Source organism: Bombus vosnesenskii, unplaced genomic scaffold, assembly GCF_011952255.1.
Source record: "Bombus vosnesenskii isolate JDL3184/JDL3185 unplaced genomic scaffold, Bvos_JDL3184-5_v1.1 scf7180000013295, whole genome shotgun sequence".
NCBI classification, from domain to species: domain Eukaryota; kingdom Metazoa; phylum Arthropoda; class Insecta; order Hymenoptera; family Apidae; genus Bombus; species Bombus vosnesenskii.
In genome coordinates, this window is record NW_022882946.1 from 7,064,598 (window position 1) to 7,081,367 (window position 16,770).

At 36.6% G+C, this 16,770-nt stretch overlaps 2 protein-coding genes across 4 annotated transcripts in view; both read left to right on the top strand.

Annotated features, from left to right (window-relative positions):
- The window catches only part of LOC117233300 (calpain-C), a 38,256-nt gene extending 23,425 nt beyond the window's left edge, over positions 1 to 14,831 (top strand). For both annotated transcript variants that reach the window (XM_033493460.1, XM_033493461.1), the window contains exons 5-17: positions 2,580 to 2,862; positions 11,805 to 11,988; positions 12,251 to 12,325; positions 12,409 to 12,578; positions 12,748 to 12,920; positions 13,045 to 13,139; positions 13,225 to 13,457; positions 13,536 to 13,705; positions 13,798 to 13,856; positions 13,954 to 14,101; positions 14,189 to 14,305; positions 14,394 to 14,452; positions 14,536 to 14,831. In XM_033493460.1, the coding sequence (XP_033349351.1) occupies positions 2,580 to 2,862; positions 11,805 to 11,988; positions 12,251 to 12,325; positions 12,409 to 12,578; positions 12,748 to 12,920; positions 13,045 to 13,139; positions 13,225 to 13,457; positions 13,536 to 13,705; positions 13,798 to 13,856; positions 13,954 to 14,101; positions 14,189 to 14,305; positions 14,394 to 14,452; positions 14,536 to 14,562 (1,793 nt within the window). In that variant the 3' untranslated portion in view covers positions 14,563 to 14,831. The remainder of the gene's footprint in view (positions 1 to 2,579; positions 2,863 to 11,804; positions 11,989 to 12,250; positions 12,326 to 12,408; positions 12,579 to 12,747; positions 12,921 to 13,044; positions 13,140 to 13,224; positions 13,458 to 13,535; positions 13,706 to 13,797; positions 13,857 to 13,953; positions 14,102 to 14,188; positions 14,306 to 14,393; positions 14,453 to 14,535) is intronic.
- A 299-nt stretch (positions 14,832 to 15,130) lies between these two features.
- Positions 15,131 to 16,515, top strand: LOC117233404 (vesicle transport protein GOT1B). 2 transcript variants are annotated; one of them, XM_033493691.1, is made up of 4 exons: positions 15,131 to 15,480; positions 15,597 to 15,688; positions 15,768 to 15,946; positions 16,033 to 16,515. In XM_033493691.1, exons 1-4 carry the CDS (start codon positions 15,456 to 15,458, stop codon positions 16,157 to 16,159), a joined length of 423 nt encoding a protein of 140 aa, XP_033349582.1. In that variant the 5' UTR covers positions 15,131 to 15,455; the 3' UTR covers positions 16,160 to 16,515. The 2 variants fall into 2 exon arrangements, with proteins under 2 accessions (XP_033349582.1, XP_033349583.1); XM_033493692.1 differs by having other exon boundaries at positions 15,133 to 15,484.
- Positions 16,516 to 16,770: the final 255 nt, after the last annotated feature.

The window sequence follows — 16,770 nt, forward strand, 5'->3', positions numbered from 1 at the left end:
CGGGTGTAACGCGACCGTGGTAACAATTATTTAAACGTTTAATATATGAGAAAAACATTATAATAAAAACAACGAATTACGTGTTGTTACGCTTTATAATTACGATTCGTTGATGATTATCTCTTATTTTCTTACCAATCGGAGAAAGCCGATTGTTTGATCTTTGCGAATCACTTTCGCGCTATTTACAAATTACACCCCACGATTCAATAAAATTACAAGATTGTCTTGAAGATATCCAAGTAAGTTACGTGAAATGAATGATGGATGTTATAAAATAGAAAAAGAGAGAATGTACACTACCGTTCATAAATCATGGGACACTTGATACAGCTAGGATAGGCATAAGTGGATGTTCAAATCATAAAATGAAATTGACACTTATTAATCACGTGTATAATGAGGAAAACTATATTAAACTCGAATTATATTATAATTTGAATTCCTTATTACAGACATACTTTATTAAAATTCATATTTCGAATTGTATATGTCACGATAGATCGAATAAACGTCACATAGAGGATACCATACCTGAGTTAGCTCTTGAATAATAATCATTAAATCATATTGCATCGTGTGTACTTTATATTTTTAATTACTTCTATTTTAACACATATATGTCTAATTATATCTTTACTTTCATATTGAAATTACCTGTATCTTTTCGTCCTTCCAAAGATACTATTCCAAAGATAATAAAAATTCCTATATGTATGTAGTAATATTTAGGTATTATTGAACCGCGAATGTCCCTCGTAAAATCCGATTTTAAGCCGTGTACATCTCCATAATCGGTTGTACTCTCTTGCACAATGTATTTCCAGCTCTTGACACCGATGTCAGCGCAAACGTCGAGTCCGACTCGAAGCATAATTACAATGGACCCGGTTTCGTGGGTATTATTCCTCGTCCAAGCTTGCGGGAACGACAGGTTCGAGGAAAAATATTTGTTTACCCGCTGAAAACTGGACACCGGTTAGCTCATCTGTAATCGTTGCGGTTCGGAACCGGGTCTCGTCGTCATCGCGGTTGTGGCTCTAGTGAAAGTGGATCGATGCATTCACCGTTTGAATAGAGACACAATTTAATCGGGTCGTGGCAAAATGTCCGATCGACGCCGCGTTAACGCCAATCTCGTCGGCGTCGACGATGTTAATTTCAAAGAGAAAATCGTGAGAGCCGGACACGCGTGTTATCCTATTTTTGTACCGGTCGGTGTGTCGCAACCGCTCGGAGATTTTTCTCCTCGTCAATCTCAGGATAATTCTGAGGCGTTCTTTAACGGCGGTTTATTTTTGGCGAATCGAAAAAAACTCGTCGATCGATGATATTTTTAATGTCCTCAACATGTACTTACGTGATTCGATATATTTACGAGGTTTTTACCTCGAACCGGTCGTGTTTTCGATCGGGACGATCGACTTTGGTTTCTCTCTCGGAAGTCGAATAATTAAGCTGCTATGCTCTGGTAAGGCGTTGCGTAACAATGCACGTGTGGTTCTTTTCTTTTTTCTTTTTTTTTTTTTTCGTTTGAATAGAAGCGAACGTGAGAATGCATGAACAAGAATGTAAGAGAAAGAGAGGCGTTTAAGTTATTCGATAAATTATGGAACAGAGCCCTGATGAACTTCGTAGAGGAGCGAAACAGATTCTTAATCTTCGGTCGGCATGTGTCGTAACGTCGTGAGAACATTTTCTGCGATCGAACACCGCGACGACTTTATTGCTCGGTTAACTTTCGTTTTCGAAGGTCTAATCAGGAATTATGCAGCTCGCTTGTTAAACATTTTCCTGTTTAATTATGAGACACGAGGAAAGGAAAAGTTGTACGTCAATTTATTGCATTTACGTGTATTAATACCCTTTTACTTTCGGTCATTATTTACTATTCTCTAATAGGTTCGAATAATGTAACGAGTAATAACGAACAATGCAATTACAAAGATTTCTCGCGATTCTACAGATGATTAATTAACGATAACAGAGCACTCGTAGCTCGCACGGAATATACTTAAAAAGAATTCATTTGGATCGTAATATGGTTAGTTTCGTGTCTGTTGAACCGATGTGCGATGAATAAAGAACACGTGCAAAGGAGAAAATGCAGTTATAATTTGCCTAGTTCATGAAACACGCTTGTACGTCTGCCATTGTTTAGATACTATATCTTTCGAAGATCAATGCACCTACAATTTACATATAAGTCTTCATTTCCATTCAGTAAAAGTTCATTCAGGATAAGAGCAATTTCGTAAGCCTCGTTAGTCAAACATTCGTTTATATCTTCTTACTTCTGCTTACTTACATAATCATTACGGGGAATATTCGTTATTAATAGCGCAGAAGATGAAGTCCTATACTGTAAAACTTAGCTAAACAATTCTCGAATCCTTCTAGTATATATTTTACAACTAATATCTAGATTTTATTCAAATTACGAAGGGATATCCCACAAAAGACTCAGATATGTTTTTATATTTGTATAATTAATAATATTTTTATTTTATAATTATTATAATTATTTATTTTATTCGTTACAGTTATTAGAACTTTCAACACTTTATTCTTAAATTCAGGTGACAAATGGTTAGTTTCTTGCCTGGGCGTTCTGCACTTGAGCAAGGGACTTTTCTACAGGGTGGTACCAGCTGATCAAGGATTCGGGAACAGCGGAGAACCACCTGGGTCACCAACGGCTGAATACGCAGGGGTCTTCAGGTTCCGGTTGTGGTGGTGCGGCGCATGGGTCGAAGTTCTCGTCGACGACAGGCTACCGGCGATTCACGGACGGCTGGCTTTCGTGCAAAGTCGTCACAGTGATCAATTCTGGCCGGCTCTTCTGGAGAAAGCGTATGCCAAGTGAGTACCGGGGCAAGTGCTTCAACTCGAGAGTACTTGCTTATTTATCCATCATGTGAGCGGCCGCGCATGAGATTCTTTTCGCGCCTGCTTCTCTTGTCTTCTCCTTTTGACAAGGTTTAAAGAGGCAAATAGTTGACTCAGAATGTCTATGGGACCTACCTAAAAGGCTTCCCACGATATACGTACGAATTACAGGATTTAGCTAGAATCATCCCAAATCCGTGAATTCCGACAATCTTTGTGGTGAAAACACATCAAACTTACTAGGAACCACATAAAACGATCGCTTTCTTTAAATTTTTTCACGGGAATATGTTCGATATTTACGTATCGCAATATGATTCTTTCTTGTAGCCATTTGGTCAAGTATATATAAATTTTATTATTAGCTATGATGATAGTTGATGATAGTTAAAAAGTATTTCTCCTTTTTTATATGAATAGAACATTTATTCAACTTTTCTAAACGACGAGTCTTTTAATATCTATCTATTAGTATCCCTATTACATAATTAATTGGCCACGCTATGGACATAAATGGTAGGTGGATGATGTCATGAATAGAAAAAACGAGTTTCAAAAATGGGCGTATCTTCGGATGTTATAACATCAAACTGGGCAATTGGCCAGTTTCAATCGCATGCAGTTTTACGTGGGCGTAGAAGGCGGTGGCGATCGAGGTTCATCGATCGATCTGGGTAAGGTCGATCTTCGTGCTAACGCACCATGAACGTCCACCTGATGAACACCCACGCCACCCACCGGAACTTACAAGATCGGCCGTGGTAACGTGAAAGTTATTCCGTGTGTTTGCATATCCATCCGATCCACAACTCTCCATTCTCTCAGGAAATTCGAAAGTCATGCGATGACTACAACTTTCGATGTTTTTCATAAATAGCGTGGGTGCAACGAAAACATTAAATGTACTTAAAGAATCATTTTGAGGAAATGAAAATTTTTATACGAAAGAAATTGAACCTCCTTTATCTTTAATTACAACATTCATAATTATTGGCAAATTGCGGATACTTATGCAAATGTATACTTTCATAACTACAACGAAAGAAATGAAATGTAAGCCGAGCTTCTAACTGTCACTAGAGATTTTTTAATATTATATACACTTCCGCGTATTATGTGCATTTTTACTCGTTTAAATTTCTCATACATAGATTCTGCTATTAAACTCGCGATATTTCCAAAGAGATAGATTTATCATTTACTTAAGGAGAAGAGAACTGAATAATTCTGCCCCCCTACTAAGAAAATCAAGGAGAGCGTAATTGAAAGGATCGTAGATAGGTTTGCAACTCATGAGCCTGAATGTCGCAGCATTGGAGAACATTTTAATGAAAAGGCAGCAACTTGCTCTAACGGTCGGGAGATATGATCGGTAACGAAGCGGCGTGTAATCGAGCGATTCAAGAACACGGCAAACGAAGCTCGCGTCATATCGCAGGGACATGGAATTTATTCACGGTGTCTCGTAAAATCTACGGAGCAGATCTGCGACGCGAGTAATGGTACCGCGCGATCTCCTCCCCGAGGTGGAAGACGCGTTTACGCGAACGAACGAACAACGATGACCGGTTTTGCCGAAGGTCCTTGCTCCTCCTCTTAATCTTTCCGCTGATGACCGTTCCTCCTTCCTTCTTCTCTCCTTCACCTCGTTATCCGCTTCTTACTCGCGTCCCTTCCTCGGCATCTCTTCGTTTCTTGCCGTCAGAAGGATGTAAACCCTGGCTGGGCGTTGCTCTTGAAACGACTGCAACGTGACGGCCTCGAAGAGGAAGACGACCTCGCGAGGAGCAACTGGCGAAAGAAGAGCAGGATCACCGATAAGAATCGCCGTGCGACTCATCCTCCGCCTTCTTCCCTTTTTTCTTCTTTTTTCATTTATGAGAACCACGGCCGTAACAAATTTCACTGGCGATAACGCGATATTTACACGCTCGTGAGCGATGAGTACACGTATACACGTGCGTGCACGTCGTTCCTTTAAACGTCGGGGAACACTTTGCTCAGACGATATTGTGCCATTAAACGTATAATGGAAAGGGTTCTTTTCCTCGTTTTTATACGTAGTCTTAATAGAAAGAATTCCGAGGACGCGTCCTTTGAATCGTTGCGAAAAAGAAAGTTTCCGTGGGTAAACGTTCTCTGGCGCTTACACGGGAATGTTTGAAGGTATATACATATATTAACAACGTTCAGAAAAATCTGATACCATGTAATCTATTGTAGTGATTTTATTGTTATACGTAATACGTGTAATTTATTGGTCATTTTATGTAAAATGTTTTTACTTGCCTCGTCACAGCGCACTGGAGAAACTGGAGATTTCAATGCTCGAATAGCGCGATCGTTGCACGGTTTGAAGTCCTAATCTTCCTTTAAATTTTATACAAATTATTTAATTATGTGATTTACAATTTCTATTAACCAAACACATCGAGATACGTCTGAAATTAGTTAAATTCTGATCTGTTCATTCTGTTCAGATGTTGGTCAACTAAACACGATTTCCATTAACAACTTCGAGTTTCAGCTAGTGTAGCCTGACTATTTACCATTTTCATTGCGATATAAATGCGAACGTATCGATCCTTGTGCGTTCTTTTCATTTATTTCCATCAATTAATTTATCAATCCGTTTAGGTAATTCCTTTTACGTAAACTTATCCAATTTTTTCTTACTCGTCAGAGTTTTCTATTTTTGATCATACGCTCTCCTAAAGGCCAACACTCGTAGCACATACCCTTATTTAACGGTCGAGAACACAGCTCGTTATAATTTCATCATCAAACGCGTACATCTTGCATCACAATAGTGTGTGTGTGTACATGTGTAATAAGAAATTGTCGTGGTTGCACTGCGTTTTGCCAAGAGAAAGCAGAACAAAAGGATCAAACGTTGTAACATACGGTGGCTACGAAAATATTTGACCGCAACATTTTTACGAATATAATGTACCTACATAGTGTATTCAGAAGACGTTTCTATAAGTGTTTAAATACTTTCGTGAGCCACATCACGATACCGTACGAAAATTAAATAGCCGATTAACAAATTATACCGCGATGATAATGGTTCTACGTGACACGACCATTAAACCTGACACAATCGTCGAATTGAAAAAAAATTGAAAGTGTGTATTTCGTAAGTGAAACATAACTGAGAACACGTAAAAAAGATTCTTGAATCTTGAGGTCACGACTTGATCAAAGGATGAATAAATTCCCCGTAAATTAATTCCAGACGATCGTTCGATTCATCGAGCATTGGTCTTTCTTTTCAATTAATTTGATTCGCTCGATTACATCCACCGAGAGACGGTGTATCGTAATGTCGCTTACAAGCCGTCTGTACGTGGCAACGATTACACTGGTCAACAACTTCGGCAAAGGAATCGAGGTCGAGATTCATTAATAATTGATAGCGTGTTGCTGTCTCTCGATGACTTCCGTTCGACGTTGAATGTACGATGCAGTCGATTAACGCTGAATCGCTTGAAATCAACTGGCTTCCATAACCGATTATAGCCGAACGATGTCTCACGTTTGTATTGAAAATGTGATTGATCTTTGTGTCAATCGACTTTTGCGGCAAATTTTACGACAAAAGCTTGAAAATATCTAATCTTCGATGCTATTCATCGTTAATTTTCGCTGGCACGCTGTGTCACTGGCGATCTTCGAGTACAATTACAATCGTAAGAATAATTGAATCATCGTACGGATAATTGAAGAGCTAGACGTGATCATTATCTTGAAATTTCTTGTGTTTCGCTGTTTGTTTAAAAAAAAAGAAGTAGTAAATAGCCAGATTCTGCTAATAAATACTACAATAAAAAATTTCGGTAATTAGGAAAATTCGAATTTTTGTTAACATTAATGAACTTTTCTTAGTGTTGGATTATTGTGCTATCCTAATAATAAACCTTTTTTATATGCTATGTTTAAAAATATGCCGTTTATCGGTATTAAAACGGAATTTATACCTGTCATCAGCTAATTATGGAGAATAGAAGGCACTTTAATAAAAAGTAGCCTCAAGTAGTATAAGTATCTAGTTACTAAATTCTTATCGTCTGGTTGTTAACTTAACACGATGCGCTCGACGTTCTAACCAAATTTTCTTCTAGACAAACATTAATAAAATATCTCTATATCCGCTACTGTATTCTTACTAATTAAATCATAATCCGTGTTTGTTTCTCGTCCGGATGCGAATATTAATTGAAATTACCCCACGATATCACATGTTTTCATTCTTTATTTAATTTCCTGGAATCGTACGCGATAAAAATCTCTCTAGAACATTGTCCAAGCGAACCGTGTCTAACGAAGAACATTTTTCTTTATAAATACATTCATAAAAAATGCACAATTTTATATGAAATCGATATTATCTGGCTAACATTGACCTCAATTCCAATTTCGTTTGGCACACGTGGAGATCCCGTGCGGCAGATAACGGCCGAAATGATAAACCGACTGATGATTTTTGCCACGATGACGAAATTAGTATTCCACGCGTTTCGATTCGATACGGACGCGAGATGAGAAGAGGGGACGCGTTCTCCAACCGAGAGAATCTCGCCGATGACACACTTCTTTCCACAGGGAGAGAAGCCATTCGTTGGTTGACCTTCCCTCTTTCACGATAACCCCGTCGCATAGATCCCGTCGATCCGGGACGTACCGTGTATCCAGGCTTATTAATCCGACGGCTGTATTAAAATCAGTTAGAAAGCTCGTACATTCGCGTGCCAGCGCGTGCACAACTAGCCAAAGAATTATGCTGGACGCGCTTCTCCGCGATTTCCATTAGAAACCACTGCCTGTTCCTGCCGCACGGTACTCGAAGCAACAAAGAATCACTAAGTAACGCATTATGCGTTCACTGGTTACCCCCAGTCCTACGATAACACGTTTCGCTTCTAATTATTTTGTAACTGTAACGATCTCCCGAAGTAATTAACTCTTTTTACTCGCTAAAACCGATTCGGTTTCTCCTCTTTAAGATGGTCAATGCTATTCTCTTTTCGCGTGACTATTAAGAAGAGGAATTTCAGATTGAGTTTGATATGCTAAAGCATGAAACATTTAATAATCCAGCGCCGACAGAACCAGAGTTTATTTTGTAAGTCATAGAGCATTTGATCAGTATCATTTAGCGTCGTTACTATGGTTATAACGGATGCCTGTTCTGACCATCTGAAACAATCAGATATGTATAAAGATTCTTACTAGTATATACTATATGCACTTCGATCTTCATATGTTTAATTCGTCAGACTCGAACGAGTCATCTACTGTAATTATAATTTTACGTGGTGCTACGTAATTCGATTTGTAGATGCGATACTTGCAATTTCGCCAATAACGAAAATTCGTGTACCTTCTCCTCGTGATCTTGTAGAAGATGATGAAAAAACCTATAACGCGTTTTTGTTTGTTAAAAAGGTGTGAACCAATTTTCATCTATAGATACTACCGAATGAAAATTTGGCAAATTCGCGTATCAACACTGATAACGCAACGACGCAATGACAGATAGATTCTCAGAAACTGGACAAATCGAATATTGAACTTGATCGATCGAGTTTAAACTTTGAAATAGAGAAAGCATTCCTTGCGTGCCGTTGCAAATATTCGAAAATGCTTTTCTCCGCAAAACGTACACTCGAGGATAATGATTCACCGCGTTGGCATTCGGATAACAAGATTTTCAACGATGGGTCACTAGACGTTTTGACGCGCGAGCAACGAGAAATCAGAATTCGGCATAGCTTCGGGATACGCCAGTATGCCGGGCTATATTCGGCGCTGTATATTTGTGCACGCACATGCCAACCATGGGTAGGTATACTAAGCAAGTATATCCGCGGATACTTTCACTCGACGAGTAGTCGGTTCGTTGGTTGCCAGCAATGGATCGGAGGTCAGTGCACCGGTGACCACAGTCCACGCTCGTATCTGAGGCCACGAAACTGCTACAACAAACGTACCGTGCTAATGGACGCTCGAAAACGAGCCTCATTAACAGTTCATCCACCTATCTGATTCCTTAATGTTAAAATCTTATCGGTTTATAAACAGCGCGGCAGATATAACTTCTCGTTGGAAGTAGTTCTAGCGAATCGTTTCAACGTTAAAGATAATTAAGAGTTCGAGTTTCAGGATACCTCTCATTCTCTGATAAAGCTACTCTACTCGCTGTTCTGGTCTTCTTATGCGAGTACCCAGAACTAATTTTGTTTTCTTACTTTTTTAAATATCTGGAGCAAGTATTCATTTCACGTTCGTTCCTCGTTCCTGCGCATTATTATGTACGAACAATACGAAAGTCTTATGTCCGAATGTGTAGAAATTTCATTCTTTCTTTTTTCTTTTTTCTTTTACTTTCTCTATTGTACCTCAATTTGGCATCAAAGAAAAGCTTAAATTAAGAGAATGAGCAGCGGATAAGTTATAAATAGTAGTTCGAAGGACATGGTACAGTAAAATTAATCTTTAATTTATTCGATTACAGAACAACGACAATGATTTATACGTCGTGCTACTTATGAATTTAATAATCGATAATAACCACCACGATGATAATCTTTATAAATTCTTAGTCATGTTTATGTCCTAAATTACGAAGCAATCTCGACTAGCTATGCCGACGTATACACGTTATGTGTAGCCTGTCGTGTAACTGCATTGTACATTGATCTTGAAATTGTTTTACCGTGTGTCACGGTATTATAGATGTGATTCGAAGTATCGTAATGCGACGATCGCACGAAAGAATTGTAAATGACATTGCACATCCGCATGTGACTTCATCACCCCGTTAGATGGTCATGGGACGGAAGTACGTCAATGGCAAGACTCGTGTTACCGTTGACTCACAAACCGACAGCGGTATTACATAGTCGACAGAATGTTCGCTCGAAAGTGCGCTGACTCTTGCGACAAGCTGCTACATATTTTTTTTTTCTAGTATAATTTCCAGTCTGATCTATTATCTGATCTATCTTTCGCTAAACTTGGTTTAACACTGCAGCAGATTGTCCCAAATGTCTACAATCTGTCCAGTGCTGTAACAGACTGTTCCAAATCGCTCTTACTGTAAATCAAGAGCGGTCAATTTAACCATAACATAATTCAATCAACGACAGCCATTAACGTCGAACCGTTCATTTCCTCGAAACGTGATTCGATCAGTGAAAATAGTCGAGACAACGGCTCGATCATTACCCTGTTAACTCGTCCCGCTTCAATCTGGTATTCTGGCCGCGGACCAACAACTTCGCTACACCACTTCCGAGTCATTGCCACTTCCGCCATCGGCAAATTGCGGAACACACCGAATCCAAAGCCCATACGAGGCACACAATTGAAAAACGGATCTGTCTGTTGGTCGCATTGCGCTCACCTTCCCTGAGAAAATACCCATGTGACTGTTTGAACGGCTCGTGTGAATGGTTACGGTTTAGAGATTAACCTACGTATACAGAGTGTTTCAGAAAGTAGCAAACTTCGGGAACGTATATTATATACTCGTTGAGAGAAGCAAAAATGACCCAATAGACGTGGGTCCAAATATCATTTTCTACTCATCGGAAAAAAAGAAGATCGTCCAATTTAATGTTAATATTCCCAGTTGCGATTATCATAATTCAATAACGCGTGTATATTACTTTATTACTGGAACTTAGTTTGTCGTTTATTTTTTATTAGTTCTTACATATACACAGGGGGCGGTCACATAATATGTGTAATAGAAGCTGCATGACGATAAATTTTCAAACTCAATTTTCTCGTAAACTAAGCCTTAAATGAACAAATTTTATTCCATATTTCGTTCTTATCTTTTCATAAGGAATCTATATATGATATCTAGAATTATTCAAAGCATTTTCTCGCTTTTAATATTTTCTCCTGCCGGAGCTAAAGTACAACTTATATTATTTAATATTTTATCATTCTTTCACTATTAATCTTCGAATTTTAAAATCTCGATAAGCTTAAGCGACTTAAATAATTCTATCTCATTATATTACATTGTTACAAACTCAGGCTGTTAGAAACGTCTTGTAATTTCCAAACTAACGATACATATTTGTATATCATTTTATTCGTATTTTTTGAAGACGTTTTTGCTTATATTTACGAATCGTGCCGCTAAAGTTTGGAACCAACTTTCTGAAACACCTTGTACGCTGGCGTACACTCTCGTGAGTATGGAAAGCTCGCTATCTAACCAGGAGCGAGCATATGTGGACGCAGAAGAGGCGTTGGCGTTACTGGGACGAGTCAGTCCACGAACATAGAGCAAGAGAAAGAAACCCCGTTATCTAGAGAACGCTAATTCCCGCAGGAACGGCACATTCGAGCAGATACAATCGCTACCTTCTCGCCTATCCTCTTATCAATCCTCGCGAGATCTCGCCTTTCTATCTCGACCGATGATTTCCGAGACGAAAAGTCTTGGTACGCAGGCTTAATCAAACTGGCAGGTTCGCTTCGTGGAACAAAAGCTGCTATTCCGGTAGCATGGCGAGCGAGATTAACGAGCTGTCGACTCAACTTTCTTCGCGGAATCGATGAGGAGCCCGCGAGAAATCGCGATCGCGTGGTATTTCTCCAGAGGTGCCTCATCGTCGACGGGAAGAGGTCGCAGGTCGAAAAATTCTAGACATCCGCTTTCCCTGAGCCGATCTTGACGTTCCTGAATTTAAAAAATACCGCCTGCATGATACGAGTTTTCACTATTATTTAAACAACGCGAGTGAAAATTCCTGACAACTCGTTGGAATTGAATAAATGAATAGGATTTTCCATGCACCTTTAGACTCGTTATGTTAGGATAGTAGTCGTTTCTTAAGAATTCATCAAGAAAAGTTACCTCGAGAAACTGACTTTTTATTATTTGCTTTCAGATTGCACGGATCGTACGAAGCTTTGAAGTATGGAACTCTGTTGGATGGTTTGTCTGACCTTACCGGCGGAATCACTGAGAGTATCGCCATACGCCAAGATCCTACTGCGTGTGGGCGAGTACTAGCGAAACTCCTCGATATGACATCCCTTATCACGTGTACAGTAAATAACAATCAGCAGCAGGTAAACAACACGTGACTCTTTTCTTCTTAATTTATTATCGACCGCAGGTATCTTTAATACTTTGTAAGCCCGCTATTATTAGACTATCGGTGTTTGTACATTTATAGAAAATTAGATCTCTCGGATCGTTCGGATCTCTATTTAGATTCCATTTCTCCGATTATACCCATAAAAATATAAAACTGCTTAAACATGGGCGTTATAGATGTTATAAACATTGTGTTATTGAAAAACTAAATTATTTGTTTTTACTTCGTTTAAGATTCGTGCCAGTACAGAGAAACTCGCCAATGGCATTCAGATGGGGATCAATTACAGGCTGTACGCTATTGAAAGGGTAAATACCAGAGATAATAATCGTTCGATGATCTTGATTAATTCTGACTCGTATTTCATGATGGATCGTTGCGTAAAATATAGGTGGAAACATTCAACGGCGAGGCGGTTCAGTTAGTAAAATTAAGAAATCCTCTTGGACCTGGTAGGGAGTATGTTGGCGCTTGGGCGAGAGGTGGCCTTGAATGGGATGAAGTACCTCCTATGGAAAGGGATCGTTTAGCGGTCAGAAATATGGCCGAGGGAGAATTCTGGTGAACTTATTTTAATAATAGCTTAATTTATAAAATAAGCTTTGATAATTTATTTAAGTTATAAGGTTTATTTGAGTACTCACCTCATTAAATTTAGTTACGCGATAATTGCAATAAATGCTACAAACGTGTGAATAAAAATAATTAACAGGAATCGCATGAATCATAGGATATCGTATTCGGATTTCGTGAAGACGTTCACTCATTTAGAAGTCGTACATCTTGATGCCGAAACGTCGAGAGATGAGCCATCGTTGCATAGCAAACATACCTGGCAAATGAAACTCTATCAAGGCAGTTGGAGGAGGGGCGTAACCGCAGGAGGATGTCGGAACAATGAAGGTTCGTACGCGGTTTACTCCAATGATGAACGTTTTACAACGGAAATCCGGTAATACGTAACGTAAGCACTTATTAGAATTACGATAAATTGTTCTACGATTCTATAAATTTATATATGTTGCAGAAACTTTCCATATTAATCCACAATTACATCTAATCCTAAGTGAAATGGAGGAAGTAATTGTCTCTTTGTATCAACACTCTATCATGGAAATAAAAGTAAGAAATACTCTTTATAGCTTTTAAATGTATCCTATTTTAGAAATTTTATTATTAATGACTGTACCATTTGTATTATATTAAGGTGATAGGCTTCACGGCGTACACTTTGCCGAAAAATAGCACAGAATCGATAAACAAGCAATTTTTCAAAAAGAATAAATCTTTGGTTAACTCGCAATATACCAACAGTCGTCAAGTGAGCCACAGATGTCAATTAGACCAGGGTGGTTATTTGTTGGTACCCACTACTTTTGAACCTACGCAAGAAACAAGTTTCACACTGCGAGTCTACAGTAGTAAGCCTCTAAAACTTAAGTAAGTAATTCAATTTTAATATTAACAGGTTACTTGAAAATATAATTTTACTTTATACATATATAATGATTTTATTAGACTTCTCGATACACCGCCATCTTTAATGAAATCGGCCATCATCAAAGCGCCACCCCTCGAAGGCAAAGGTTTCTCACAATATGAAGCCGTGTTTCTGCAACTTGCTGATGAACACAGAACAGTAAACGCTTTTGAATTGCAAGAACTTCTCGAAGCTTGTTTACCAAATGGTAAAAGTTCGCACTATCTAAAATTATAATAAAAAAATTAATTCATCGATTCTTCTAATATTACTTGATAAATTATTGTGTTTCATTTATAGATTATATAAAAAGCTGTGCTTCTATGGAAGTATGCCGACAGGTAGTTCTTACAATGGATGTATCCTTAAAATTAGTTATCTTAACTGTTTTTAATAATATTTTTTTTAATTAATAATAATTTACTGGTGGTTTTCCTTACATTGATATTAATATAGAGCTCTGGTAGTGGTCGATTAAAATTCAATGACTTTAAGGATCTCATGTGCAGTTTAAAATACTGGCAAGCAGCGTTTAAAAATCACACGAAGGAAAAAACGGGTATACTTAAAGCGGAACGATTGCGAGATGCATTATTAGAAGTGGGTAAGTATATATTATATATATACATGTTTACCGATGTTTGATATTCATCTATCCGTACTCTTAACGCATGAAAAATATTTCTATTAGGATTCCAATTAAATACGGATGTACTTTCAATTTTAATCCTTCGCTATATGAGAAAGGATGGGACACTCAGATTTGGTGACTTCGTCTCGGCAATACTGCACTTGAGTGACGCATTTGGTATACTTTAAGTTTCTGACTCCTCCTTCTGTATATTTTAATATTTAAATATTTAAATCGCGCGCTAATATTTACACTTATTTTATAGGAATATTTGAAAGTAAAGACCCTTTGCAAAATGGGACCATAAAATTAAGTTTAACTGAGGTACTCACGTTACATATAAAGTTTGGTTTGATTTAGATATAAAAAATTAAATTATTATTTAAAATATCAATATTTATTTTCAGTGGCTCAGATCATCTTTGATGTGCTGAACTTACTACTCAACATAATTCGTGTACCTTGGAATACTTGTAAATAATGTTTTTTACGTCGTATGTAGACTTAAGTTTTAGCCATATTAACGGTTAATGAACAAGTCTATTTTTTGTGCTGTTTGTAAAATAATGTCATTCTTCCCGCCATTAGCAATCTCATCATTCCTTCATCTGATTAAACATTATAAATGACAATGTATTATATGTTATTTGTATAAGAAATTCATACTGAATAATAAAGTTAAATTTATTTTGTACAGCCCCTATCCACAATAAATAATTATTTGTAAATAGGCTTGTCATCAAATTATATACTTCAAAGTACATATAACTTATATGTATAACAAGTTGTACGAATTACATGCATATAATTTGAACTGAATGATATGAATTTGTTTAAAATAAAATTTTTCACACAAAAAATTATTGGAAAAATTCTTATTGAAAATTGTAAATAATATCAAATACCTAATGCTATTAATTTTTTATTGCAAACTGTATGTATCCTAAATTTAATCGTCAAGAAGTATTTTAAATAATTGAAAAATCGCACAATAAAAAGTAAGAATAGAGTCGACAATCTCATGCGTATGAAGTATGAACGCACATGTATGTATAATGGCGTTCCTTTCGCTGATAAATATTGAGCGTGTTTAATTTATTTAAATTTTGTAAAAATAATGCTAAGGTGGTTATTACAAAATATATACAGTATTCAATATACGGTTTTTATACGGTGACTAGAAATAGTGCTTAGTTGGAAAGTGTCACATCACAATTAATGACGTGGATTTAGGTTAGGTTATGCTTTACAATTTTTACCTGAATCTTGTCGAAATATTACTAAAAAAGTAATTTAAGAGTTCATCGTAAAGCACAAATCGTAAATAATGTTCGAAATTACAGATACGCAAAGTAAGTAATAAATAATTTATAATTTATAAAAAATCTACGATCTGTAACTATTCTCATGAGTACGAAATGAAATGTAAATTTCAAAACACTATATAACAATTATGTATTGATTTCAGAAATAGGAGTCGGACTTGCAGGATTTGGTATATCTTTTCTTTTCCTTGGAATGTTACTACTCTTTGATAAAGGTCTTCTTGCTATTGGAAATGTAAGAACTGTTCTCATAGATCTGTGAAAGCATCTAGTGTACATTATTACATTCCTCTGAATTAATTATTTCTCTATAGATTTTATTTATATGTGGATTATCATGTGTTATTGGACCAAAGAGAACCCTCAGCTTTTTTTTTCAAAGGCACAAGATAAAAGCTAGTGCTTCATTTTTAGGAGGAATTATTATAGTACTTATGGGTTGGCCTATCATAGGCATGATCATAGAAACGTATGGTTTTATATTATTATTCAGGTATGTATTCTACATCTGTTTTATTACCGAATACATATTCGTTCTTTATGAAACTAGTTAAAATTTTAATGTTATTAATTTTTCAGTGGTTTCCTGCCAGTTGCCATAAATGTTTTACGAAAGATACCTGGTTTAAGAATTATTTTAAATTTGCCAGGTTTATCTCGAATATTAGATTCAATTGCGGGAGATCCAAATAGAACAACTGTATGATATGTTTCTTGATATGATGGCACAAATCATTGTATATAAGATCCACTATTTTATATTGTGTCCCAAACTTTCTCGTCATTCCCTTCTGAAATTTCTCTCAGATCTCTGTTTGTATTGTATAAATGTCAAGTGTAAACAACAAAGTTCAATTACCTACCCATTTAATCTAGAAATATTGTGTAAAAATAATATATAAATTTCTCATTTTCATATAAACTACTGTATTGCTGCAGAGACTATATGTGTATTTTAAGAGCATTCCAAAATGTTCAGGTAGATTGAGGATCAAAATTAAAATGGGAAGTATTTTTATTTAAAATCATTAATTCACTGTATCAGTAGATTAATGATATTAAGGCTAACACCTACTTTATATTTGGAATGTTTATAATAATGAAACATTGTATGAAACATGAAATATGTAATATGAAATATGATACGTGACTGTCACTACTCCTTAAAAATATAATTTTACTATATAAGAATGCAGGCATATTATTTATTTTTAGTATCTATTTAATGAACAAACAATAACTTAGATAATTATCTTATCTTGTATGTTACAAAACGTAAGATAAAGAATTTAACTAAAAAAAATTAAAAAGTTATGT

Bases quoted from the DNA above. Each gene is read 5' to 3' on its own strand.
- LOC117233404 (XM_033493691.1), top strand. From the start codon at position 15,456: ATGTTCGAAATTACAGATACGCAAA. The intron at 15,481-15,596 runs GTAAGTAATAAA...TATTGATTTCAG, and splicing joins CGAAATTACAGATACGCAAA to AAATAGGAGTCGGACTTGCA. The intron at 15,689-15,767 runs GTAAGAACTGTT...ATTTCTCTATAG, and splicing joins GTCTTCTTGCTATTGGAAAT to ATTTTATTTATATGTGGATT.